Genomic DNA, 13,111 nt, shown 5'->3' on the forward strand with positions numbered 1-13,111 from the left:
ATTCAAAATGCAAGGTACACAATAACCTCCTCCAGCGATAGTCTCAGACATACAAGACAGTAAACGGAGGGAGAGGGAGCTTATCTATTAACTCATCTTGTACTTTCGTGGGCACCTAATCTAAGATCCCCCTGGCCTCTAGTCTCTAGCTCTATCCTGATGCTACAGAGATCCCTCAAAAAGAGCAATAAGAAAGGCAACACATGATAGACAAAAAATAATAATGAAAAATAAATAGAATAAAGAATAACTAAAAGCTCTCGGTGTGATCAGTTATCTATATAGTGTTGTTTACCAACATCTAACTGGAAGGATACATCTCCATTGATAGCATCCACCCTATGTCTAAAGTGATGTGAAGTACCGACGCGCTTTTCTCCATTGACAACCGGGCTCTTCAAAGGGAAAAAAAATATACATCTTTTTAAATATTTTGGCTGTTATATAAAAATTTATGTAAAATGCCCACTAGTATATGGCGTAATTTGTAAAACCTTTTTGACTATATTGAATAAAATTACATTAATATTATTAAATTGCTTGCACGTGTATAGCTGAAATTTAATTTCCTTTTTTTTTAATGTTATTTTAGTCTCTTATTTTAATCTTAACCTTTGCTGCTATGTGATTACCATAATATCCAGCAACGCTTGATGTACACCCCTATGCTAAGAATTAGCAGATGCTGCAAGAGTCGTCAGCATGCGACTTAATTTTATATGTAAAACTAGTATTCAAAGTTAAGTAGTGCGTGTGCTTTCTTAAAGCGGGGGCATAGGGGTTAACAGGTTTCTATCACCAAAGAAGAAAAAAAAAGAAAACTTTACAGTGTTGCTTTTAATGCCAACGTAAAAGCCTATATTCCCATCAGACAATATATATGCTATATTAAAATTTGCAGAATTGTTAAGTTACTGGTTTCCCTATGTTTACTGTTATAGTCCTAGGAAGTAGACTCTAGGCTGCCACCTTTTCTTTGTATGGTGATATTCTGGCCGCAAGCTTTGATTGGACTTGTAACTGTATTCTGATTGCCCAAAATCATGAAACAACCAATGAAATTATAGCTATCACTAAAATTGGTCAGTTTGCTTTTTCCATTCTCTCTCTGTCTTATACTAAAATCCAGGGTAGTTTCCTAGTTTCTTGGGTAATTTTCCGAAAGCTTGTCATTAAAAATTTTGTTAGTCCAATAAAAAAGGTATTACAAGATACAAATTTGATCTGTTTTTTACATGTTAAATACTATATATTCTGCGCGCATAGCACTTGCCTCATTTGTATTGGAAGATTATTGACCCCTTAAGGAGATTTAGATATTGACCCTGTCAGCAGAATCTTTGATAGTGTTCTTTCTGATCTGAGGCATTGTGGCCTCTGAATGTGTGTAATCTGAGAAAAATGTAGCTAGGGTCTCACTTTCATTTTACTTCATGCAGATCTGAAGAATCATTTAAACAGTATTTCAGTGAGATGCCATGGCTGGCTGTACCCTACAGTGATGAAGCAAGAAGGTCACGACTGAACAGACTATATGGAATACAAGGTGAGAGGAAGCGGGGTTTAGTGGTATTTGTGTAGTAAACTTACAGAAATCAGAATGTACTACAAACAATTAGCACAGTAGGTTTACAGACTTAGAATAAAGAAAGCGCAGCAGAGAAGCTCTAGTAAAGAAATGCCATGCAATGACTGACTAATGTACACAATGTTACTAAAACATGGGTTCCTGTTTGTCTTAAAAATCTCTGTGTACAGCTTGAACCTTTAACCTCTTAAGGACACACGACATGTGTGACATGTCATGATTCCCTTTTATTCCAGAAGTTTGGTCCTTAAGGGGTTAAAGGACCACTATAGGCACCCAGACCACTTCAGCTCAATGAAGTGGTCTGGGCGCCAGGTTCATCTAGTGTTAACTATGCAGCTGTAAACATAGCAGTTTCATAGAAACTGCTATGTTTCCACTAGGGTTAATCCACCCTCTAGCGGGCTGTCTCATGGACAGCCGCTAGAGGCTCTTCCGCGCTTCTCACTGTGAAAATCACAGTGAGATGACGCTGATGTCTATAGGAAAGCATTGAGAAATGCTTTCCTATGGACTGTTTGAATCCGTGTGCGGATTCAAAGCTGACGTCGGGAGAGGGAGGAGAGTTCCTCAGCGCCGAGGGAGTCCGGTGCTGGATAAAGGTAAGTGTTTAACCCCTTCAGCCCCCTTCATCCCAGCGGGAGTGGAACCCTGAGTTTAGGGGGGACCTAAAGACCATATAGTGCCAGGAAAACTAGCTTGTTTTCCTGGCACTATAGTGGTCCTTAAACCCCCATTTTGGGTTAAAGTTAATTAAACTCACATTTATTCCAGTATCAGGAGCTCCGTTGTCGCAGTACTAATCATTTTTCTATGAAGTCATTATTACTGATGACTTGTGTCCAATCAGTTCTTGTAGACACACTGCTAATGTGTGGCAATCTCCGCGATCTGTCAGGAGAAGCATTGAAACCAGCGCTACTACTCAAGAAGTACTTGCTTGAAAGTGAATAAAGCAAGAAACCCTCCCGACTGTCTGCTTGAGGTGTTAATAAGGGAATTAACTTATTGTCACTTCTATTAAATATACCTGAAAAGATAGACAACAACTAATGTGGTTTAGCTTGCTGAAGTGCTTTTAGGTATTTGGAGGATTCCTTCAAGATAAATCAAATCATGTTTTGAAGTATGATGTATGCCTGAAAGGTGATTATAAAGAGATTTAATTTCCTTAATGCTGTTTTAGTCACATGTAACAACACAATGGATCTTCTGCACCAGGAAACAGGACAACAACAAATAAGCAGTTTCTCTATCTATGTAAAGCAGTTGACGTTTCCGAGTCACTGCTCCTCTGACAAGATCATTATAGCTTTTATGTTTTGTGTTTTTTAGTTGGCTTAGCAATTGCAGTGGTCAGTGACGATAGATATAAAGGAAAAAGAAGGTTAATGAACTGAAAGCTGCTGAAGTACATCCTAATCATGTGATTGTATTAATGTAATTACCATAGCAGCTTGATGGCATTTTGGGTGTTATTTTTAGTCTTATGTACACTGAGCCGCTTCATTTCTCAAAGGATTTGCTACGCCACATGTTTTAATCCGAAACTTTTCAACTGGCTAAGTCTTCTTTTAAACAGGCGATTATGTTTTCCCAAACGGCAGTAATGGCAGTAATGTATTTACCAAACAACATTATTGGCGGCCATTTGAGTCATGGAATGGTTTTGGTGAGGAAACCGTGGAGTTCAACATTACACTTCTATCATAGTGAGTTAAAGGGTTATTCCAAGTACCATGATCATTTCAGTTATTTGAAGTGGTCCTAGTGCCTGGAGTCTGTATGTTTAGCATTTCAGTATGAAATGTACATATCGAGTTTAACCCCTATGTTAAACTGTTGGAATAGAGGTATCTACATTTCTGCATATTCTTCAACTTCTTAATGTGTGTGTGTTTGTGTCTATACACACACACTGTATATAGTAGTAGAAATGTTAACGGTTGTCCTGTGATGCAGATATAAAAGATAGTTTCTTGTAAATACTCTTTTTAATAAACTAAAATAATTTTAAAGCAAAAATCTTTTGGGAAATCCTCCCTTTCTCAAGTCTAAACCATTTACAGATGACCCTTAGGGGTTGAAACGTCGCTTTGTAGCTGCTGGTTCCAATAAATTGCCTTTTTCTTGGAATTCCTTTTGAGTGCCTGGATTCATTTTCTATTTTTACTATTATATTTTGTCCATTTTGGTACTGGGACATATCCAGTGAAGCACCCTGGATTCCTTGGCAAGGGGTGGGGAGTGCACTTCCATCAATTTTCTACATAAACCATTTATATATACACATACACCACCCCATATGCTTTTTAGAATACCAGGGTTCTTTTCAGATCCTCAAGACATCTCAAATGAAACATGAGTTTTTTCCTTCCTATTTGCCTTTTGGAAGGTTTTTTTTGTACTAGAGGATTTGAATATTACATAGGCAATACTAAGAACATATGAGAAACGGAAATTGGGAGGTCCTGGGCAAAACCAGTTAGTTAAAGTGACATCCAACCTCTATAATATATGTTTTTAACAGTTTGTGAGTAGAGGTGGGCTATAACACTCACTGAAAAATCTTTTCACTTGGTCCCATGCACGGAATTACCAAACTAGGATGCTTCAGAGGAAACCTGGTTTGGATCTAAGCTACTACATTCTATACCATGCTACAGAAAAAAAAAAACCTCTGCCGAATCTCTTTGACGTTCACTGTTTTTCATTTTTCCTCATTTAGTTAATCAAAGCCTTGGAGCATGACTAAAAGGAATGGTCATAGTAAGATTTTGCAAATTATTTGTAGAGCCAAATACAAAGAATTGAATATATTTTTGAGCGTGCTTCTGCTTTCTAATATAAAGTAGTATCTAGTGTTTTTCATTTTTTTTTTTTTTATATATGGTAATATGATCTGGGAGGTACCAGTTCCTACAGTTCATGTACAGGGATTTGGGATGCAAATAGTAAAACACTGATCATTGAGGTTTGAACAAAGAATGCAATGGATTATTCCTGAGCAGTTTACTGTGACATCTTTCAGAGCAATGAATAAAGGCATTATAGTATTCATCCACTGTTAAAGGAACACTATAGGGTCAGGAACACAAACATGGATTCCGGACCCTATAGTGTTTAACCCACCATAGATCGTCTCTATGAGGAAAATACAGCGCCTCCATGCAGAGCGTGGGGACGCTGAACGTCAGTGCTGCTTTTTTAGCAGCACTGACCCAGGAAGCAGGGGCGTATTAGCCGCGAGGCAAACAAGGCATTTGCCTTGGGCGGCATTTTCCAGGGGGCGGCAAAAAATGCCGCCCCCAAATGCCCAGGGCAAATGCCTTGTTAGCCTTGCGGCTAACTGGGCTGCCGGTCGGGCTGCTGGGCTGGTTGCTGGGCGGGCGGGCGGCTAGCGAGGGAGCTCTGTCGCGCGCGCGGGGGGGGGGGGGGTGCCCCTGAGTTTTGTCCTGCCTAGGGCAGCACAAAACCAGGATACACCACTGCCAGGAAGCACCTCCAGTGGCCATCTAAGGAGTGGCCACTTGGAGGTGTCCCTAGAGGCAATGTAAACACTGCCTTTTCTCTGAAAAAACTCTGAAGGGAACTATACTCACCAGAAAAACTACATTAAGCTGTAGTTGTTCTGGTGACTATAGTGTCCCTTTCAGTTGGTTATTTGGCACATTGTCTAAAATTGGGCGATTTGACTTAAGACTCATACAGAGTACTTCTCATAGATATGAAACGTATACAGTTAGTAATTTTGGGATGTCTTGTCTCCCATGGAGTGCTGAGAATGTACGTTGAAGAAAAAGTTCACTAAAGGTTCCATTTTATGAATCAAAATGCTAAATGCAAGAGTGCAGTCATCCACAAGTGGCTCACATATCTCCTCTTTTGTAAGCCAAACAATTCAGTACTCAGAGCCATTCCTTTCTTGGAGTGACACAGTAAGCAATGGTAGTAGTTAATAGTATTGTTTATCCTCCTAAATTATGTCTTACTAATTTCAGTATAGCAGGATACATAATATACCGAACTATTTAAATGTTTATTAGTGGTATACCAGAGGGCACCTTTTATTTTAGTAACTGTAACCCTTTGAGAACCAATGACATCCCAGGACTTAATCACAAACTTGCTCTTTAAGAATATTTGCCAGAATAGTATTTCTTGCATATTTAGCATCAGCTGCTGTAGAGAGATTCCTGCTGTCACTGACTTTATATACGAGGTCTTTAAGAATGACAATGTGATTGACTTTTAGAGGGTTAAAGTGTTACTTAACAGTTGAGCAGTTTTGACTCTGTCTCTAATTTGATACTTTCTACTGTCAACGTTACTTTTCTTTACTATAGGGTCTTCAGGTGTCCCCCAAACTCAGGGTCCCATTCCCAGCGGGGCTGAAGGGGTTAAATTCTTGCCTTTCTCCAGTGCCAGGCTCCCCGCTGGGGAACTCTCCTCCCTCTCCCGACGTCAGCTTTGAATGCGCATGTGCGGCAAGAGCTGTGAGCGCATTCAAACAGTCCATAGGAAAGCATTACTCAATGCTTTCCTATGGTCATCAGCGTCTTCTCACAGTGAGAAGCGCGGAAGCGCCACTAGCGGCTGTCAGTAAGACAGCCACTAGAGGCTGGATTAACCTTAGTGTAAACATAGCAGTTTCTGAAACTGCTATGTTTACTGCTGCAGGGTTAAAACTAGAGGGACCTGGCACCCAGACCACTTCATTGAGCTGAAGTGGCCTGGGTGCCTATAGTGGTCCTTTGAATGTAATCCTAAGAGGATATTTAAAATAGTGTGCATTCCTAAGAGGTATTCTGTTTATAAGTAAAATGCTCCAATGTTTTAAAATTCGTAAACTGTTTCAAGTTCACTAGAATCTGCTTAGGAAAATCGATCTTGTTCTTGAGTGTGTTGGAAGCTATGCCAGAACTTCCATTATTCACTAGTTATTGTAGCAATGGATCATTTGTAGATAATTGTTGCATTGTGATCATTCATTTGTTTGGGTCAGATGGACAGATTGTTAACCAGGGCAGGATTGCTGGGAATAGTGTGAGCATACAGGGGTTAATAACAGAGCACAGGAACAAACCAGCATTAAAGGTGACCTGTCACTTCCCAGAATTGTTACAATTATGTTTATTTATGCCCTATAATTGACAAATATGTATTTGTGAATGTGTAAAAAAAATCAATGTAGAAATCTACACCTCATCATACCAGACATCCCAACATGCAAAAAATGCATTTTAGGGAAGTGGCTTCACACGCTGACACTTAGATACACACACTGACACTCACATATACACATACTAGCACATACACTCCGATACACACTGACACATACACATATTGACAGGAACACAAATCATAATTTATAGTTTTGCAGCCACCCTCCTGTTAGCTTACCTTTGTGTCCAGGAGGGTGGCTTGCTTGGAGTTCTGATCCTGGCTGAGGTTGATGGGAGTGAGCATTCAGCCCAGCTCACTCCAGCCCTTTCCTCTGCCTGCCTCCATTCTGCTCTGCTCTCCTCTGCTGCCTGCATGCTGCCTCCTCCTTCCAGTCCCCCCAGGCGGGCAGCTCTCTGTGATTTCTCAGGGTCAGCTCTCTGCTGATATCTCAGGGGCCCGGTCGGCTCTTAAAGGACCAGCACCCGACCAGGCCCCTGTTTAACCAGTAATATGGGGTTGTTAGGGGGCACAAATCATACACAATATAATGGCAATAACACACATCAGGTTGTGTGTGATTTCTGGGGTATTGTGTATGATTTGCGGGTGTCAGGGAGCCACATTCAACATGCGGGAGTCTCCCTGAATTACGGGGAGACTTGGGATGTCTGTCATCCTGATACTGGAAGTCGCCATATTAGCTCCCTGTCAATCATTGTTATAAGCTCTGTCCTTTGTACCTGGCAGTCAGCATAGAGAAAGCATACAAAGAGGAGAAATTAAACAATGTGCCTATTTCTCCTCATTTGCAACGTGGCCTAGATGTGTGTAAACTGGATTTTTGATGCTATTTGTGAAGTCTTTACAATTTTTTTAAACTTTTGTGTTTTATTAGTTATTTGTTTGTAGAAATAAAAGAAACAGGAATGCAAGGTTGCAGATGTGTTTTGTGCGCAACTGGTTTTAACTGTAGCATGTACAGGTTTCTTCTATGTACAATATAATTCCATGTAGTCATGTGAAATCATTGTTGGAAAAGGTTAGTGCATACTTTTCTATAGCAGCTGGATGACCATATAACTTATGAGATCTTGGTAGGACCTATGACATCATGTTATATGTCCATCCATTGTAATTTCCCCTTTGATCATACGTAATGTTTGGCATACAATTTCTTCTTATCTTTTGTATGGATACTCAGGCTCTTATATTGTTTTAGACGTAATTCAGTGAAATTTGGATTATTTTATAAAAATATATTAAGGGTACTGATACCTAAAGAGTTCTAAAAAGATAGTTGTTTTTAAACTGCCATTTTGAGAGTATTTGGGAGGCCTGCCCTATCTTTTTAAATGTGCAGGTCACAGGTTGTCAGGTGGATTCCTTGGTTAATAATGTAGACACCTAGGTAATTGTAATACTCAGTAATTCATTCATAAGAAAATAGACCAGATAAAAGGCCAGCTTCTGATCTCGAAATACCTTCTGTCAAAGCCTTTATTTTTGCTTAAGTAATGCAATCCTAAATGCATCAAGCAGGTGTTTGATAGTGGGAAGGGATAAAATAGGTTGGGACAATGTTAATAGTACATAGGTTAATGTGGTATTCTTTATCATTGAGGTTTATACGTTGAATGTCCTGGTTCTTAATTGCTAAAGCTTCTAATAGCAACCAAAAATCCAGGGGAGAAAGGGGCATGCACGCCTGCCTTGTTCCATTAGTAATTTTGAATGGGTAGGAAGTGAAACCAACATTGAAGACCAAGGCAGATAGTTCTACCTACAATGGCATGATCATTGTAGCACAACCTTTAGTGTTCACTTACGTCTCGTAGATGCAAAAACCCCTTTGGAATAATGCATTTGATAATAATTCATCTACTATTCGGTACTAAATATCTCATGGAAATGTAAGGAAGAATGTGCATGTCAAGCATGTTTTGTGTTTGAACTACAATGGTCAGAGCAAGTCACATACATTTATTTCAAAAGTGGTTAAGCACAGTGTTTATTATTGTGAAGTTTATTATATGAGGATTAAAGAAGGTTTCTGGGGGAGGTGAAGATTAGAATAAGGAAGCTTTGCTACAAGCTTCTACAATATGTTCAGGAAATTCTTTGGCTCAAGTTGTAAGCATGCAGCATGAAACATTTTGGAGAGAATTGTCTGCTCTGTTTTTTGTCCTGTGTTTACATGGAAAGAAAGCGTTTCATATTATTCTCACACTTAGATTAATAAGTGGATCTGACACCTACACTACTAGACATATCCAAAGTATCTATATTTACTTTCTACAATTACTTATTATGATTTGCTTAGATTTTTATTATGTGGCATCACGAGTCCCGACAAGAGGCAGTTCTGGAATTGCTGGAGAAAACGTGCAACACCACAATTCCACTATACTTTTTAATGGTTTACTCAATAACCCTCTTCTGTGAAGAATGGAACATTGTGAAAAAGGTCGCTTTATCCCTTTTATATTACATTTTAAATAAAGAGGGCTGAAATGTGTTTTGATGACCTGGAACCTTAGATGATCAACGCATTGAGCAACACAGGGCAAAATGTTTTATTAATATATATATCTATATCCTTGATCAATATTTTTTTTTTCTTTTCACATAGGTATCCCAAATCTAATTATATTGGACCCCAAGGGGGAAGTCATTACACGGCAAGGACGAGTGGAAGTTTTGCATGATGTTGACTGCAAAGAGTTTCCTTGGCACCCAAAGCCTGTTGTGGAGCTTACAGACTTAAATGCTGTGCAGCTAAATGAAGGCCCCTGCCTCGTCCTTTTTGTGGGTATGGAAAATATTGTATATCATGGTACACTCAGAGGGGATGGCAAGTTTACATAGTGGTAACGGGTACATGTGAAATTCAGAAGTTTAGATTTAGATGCTGTCTGTAAAACGTAATAATACCTAGGCTATTCACTTATTTCCGGTTCTATTACCATGCCATCACTAACACTGGCAAAAAAAAAAATATGCTCACAGCAACACAGATGGCACAAAGCAGATTACCCTTTCATAGTTGTTTATAAATATGCAATATAGAGCTTCCGCATTACTTCCTTCTTCTCTGCTGCTGCAGCACAACTTATTTCAGTAGGTAGCCAGCAACACTTTGAGCCTATCATTGGCTGCCGAGCAAAACCTTCCTACTACTACAGCGGCACAGAGGAAGTGTCAGGATATGTAGTCCCCCAGCATGCAGAACAGCCACATAGGACAAAGAAAAACAGACAGATACGTATGGCCAGGTTAAAAACACATTGTACAGACAAGTGCAAAAACAAGTAGAAACCACCACCACACAATGTGATATACTTATATCAAGGAGGACCTTACAATTTGTCTCTGGTTTTCTGTAACATATAAAACTGTACATAGTGTAATACTGTATATATACAGATATTTAAATACACAGAGGTCACCCACTCTTCCCAGAGCCACGTATAGCAGGCTCTGGCTGTGATGGCTTATCAGCAGATAAAGTTGCTGGAATGAATCCTGGAATTCTGTAACTCCCAAATATTCAGGAAACTCAAAGGTTTTTCTCAAATGGATTTACTTCAATAAAGTGCAGAAAACAGGATATAGCAGCAGACAAATAATTAAAAATGTCCAGTAAATGCACAACGCGTTTCAACCAAGTAGGTCTTCCTCAGGTGCATAGTTCCTCACACCCCGTTTTTGTTTAAATAGTAGTCTGGGGGTGTTGAATTTTGGCGTCATTTTGCGGTATTCGATCACTTCCGGTTGTGGATCGCTTCCGGGTTCAATATAGTTCTTAAAGGGATCTGAAGTATTAGCAACCATTTTTCTTTTGGGACACCATACTTGTTGTATGCAATGGTGCCCTTACTTAGAGGTCATTGCTGCTTTTATATCTATATATAAAAGCTAAACATACATACATTCTTTATTGTAAACATAATAAAAACAAAAAAATAATACTATTAAAAACAATACATTTTAAAATATGAATATGAGATTGTTACAACTCATGACTGCATATGTGATATAAATCTGTAAAAAGAGAAAAATATATATGTCTTGGAGAGGTAGGATAAACAAAATACCATAAAAAACATATAAATATAAAAAATATATACACCCTCTTCCAAATTGTTATGCAAATTCTATTTAAGTGTCACAAAGATTAAATATTTTGGTTTTCAGTTTAACTCATGGATGGTGTTGTGTCTCAGGGCTCTTTTGATCACTGAAAACAATCTCGGACACCTGTGATAATTAGATTGCCAGGTGAGCCCAATTTAAGGAAAAACTACTAAAGGAGGGTGTTCCACATTATTAAGCAGAGCACCATTTTCATGCAATATGGAGAAGAAAATGGATCTTTCTGCTGCCGAAAAGAGTGAAATAGTTCAATGCCTTGGACAAGGTATGAAAACATTAGATATTTCACGAAAACGTAAGCGTGATCAGCGCACTATTAAGAGATTTGTGGCTGATTCAGAGCACAGACGGGTTCGTGCAGATAAAGGCACATTAAGGAAGATTTATGCCAGATCCATGCATTGGAGAGCAGCTGCTAAAATACCATTACATAGCAGCAAACAGATATTTGAAGCTGCTGGTGCCTCTGGAGTCCTATGGACATCTAGATGTAGAGTCCTTGCAACTGTGCATAAACCTTCTATTCGGCCACCACTAACCAATGCTCACAAGCAGAAACAGCTGCATTGGGCAGAAAAAATACATGAAGACTAATTTTCAAACAGTCCTTTTCACTGATGAGTGCCGTGCAACCCTGGATGGTCCAGATGGATGGAGTAGTGGATGGTTTGTGGACGGCAACCCTGTTCCAACAAGGCTGCGACGTCAGCAAGGCGGTGGTGGAGTCATGTTTTGGGCCGGAATCATGGGAAGAGAGCTGGTCGGCCCCTTTAGGGTCCCCGAAGGTGTAAAGATGACCTCTGCAAAGTTTGTGGAGTTTCTGACTGACCACTTTCTTCCCTGGTACAGAAGGAAGAACTATGCTTTCCCTAATAAAATCATCTTAATGCATGACAATGCACCATTTCATGCTGCAAAGAATACCTCTGCATCAGGGGCTGCTATGGGGATAAAAGGAGAGAAAGTCATGGTGTGGCCTCCATCTTCCCCTGACCTCAATCCTATTGAGAACCTTTGGAGCATCCTCAAGCAAAAGATCTATGAGGGTGGGAAGCAGTCTACATCCAAACAGCAGCTCTAGGAGGCTATTCTGACATCTTGCAAACAAATTCAAGCAGAAACTGTCCAAAAACTCACAAGTTCAATGGATGCAAGATTTGTGAAGCTGCTATCAAATAAGGCATCTTGTGTTAAAATGTAACGTGACCTGTTAAAATGTTTAAAAAGTTAAAATGTTGTTATACATTTGATTGAAATAGCTTTTGATTTCAGTAAATATGCTGCAAACACAACAAATTACAATTGTCAGTTCTTTACAACCTATAAAGTGTTTTGAAACTTACTGTGCATAATAATTTGGAACAGTGCATTGCAAGTTTTTTATGTTTAAAAAAAATACTGTTATCATTAGGAGGTTTGTTCAATAAAATTTGAATTGTACTCTTAATAGTTGATAACATAATAATTATGCTGACTGTTATTTACATCAGTTATTTAGGTAAATGCGAAAAATATAATTTGCATAATAATTTGGAACAGGGTGTAATATGTTTTTGAAATTGAATACTAGGGATAAGAATAAATAAAAAAATATATATAAGCTTCTGAACTAATACAGAAAGCAACATAATAGAGCATAGATGTCTCTTGTTACATACTCACAATTAACTAAATTGTAATACTGGGTTGCAGATTGCCATGTTTATCATTTCTTGAAAACAAAACAATATAAGAAATGGTTGGTGTCATATCACGTACCTGTAAAATATTTTTTTTTCCTGCGAGCCCCAGCGCTTGATGGGACATGTAGGCAATTATCTCGCTGGACACCTTAGCCGTGATAAGTAGCAGCATAGTTTGCGTCACCCGGAAGTGACGTATTTCGGCTCTCTGTGTTACCTTAGATATATGGGACATGTAGTCATATAGATTTACATCTCAGAGGGCAGTAATGGAGAAAAAAAAAAGTGGATTGGAGGGTAAATTAAGCATATCCTTTATACCACTCCATGAGCCATATTTATTGCAAATAAAAGTCAAAGAAAAACATACAGGCATACCCCGCTTTACATACACTCACTTTAAGTACACTCGCGAGTACAGACATACCCGCGAGTGTACGTAAAGGTGCCTCACGAGTACAGACATTCAGGAAATGGAAGGTTCTATTCTCGCCCAGAGCAGCTCAGTTCAGTTTCATTGGGG

The 13,111-nt window shown here is 39.0% G+C and overlaps 1 protein-coding gene across 1 annotated transcript in view; it reads left to right on the forward strand.

Moving 5' to 3' along the window:
* NXN (nucleoredoxin) overlaps positions 1-13,111 on the forward strand; it is a 147,635-nt gene that overhangs the window by 109,034 nt on the left and 25,490 nt on the right. The window contains exons 5-6 of the mRNA XM_063457169.1: positions 1,440-1,546; positions 9,384-9,563. Of these exons, the coding sequence (XP_063313239.1) occupies positions 1,440-1,546; positions 9,384-9,563 (287 nt within the window). The remainder of the gene's footprint in view (positions 1-1,439; positions 1,547-9,383; positions 9,564-13,111) is intronic.

This window comes from Pelobates fuscus, chromosome 1 (genome assembly GCF_036172605.1).
Source record: "Pelobates fuscus isolate aPelFus1 chromosome 1, aPelFus1.pri, whole genome shotgun sequence".
Classification (NCBI taxonomy): domain Eukaryota; kingdom Metazoa; phylum Chordata; class Amphibia; order Anura; family Pelobatidae; genus Pelobates; species Pelobates fuscus.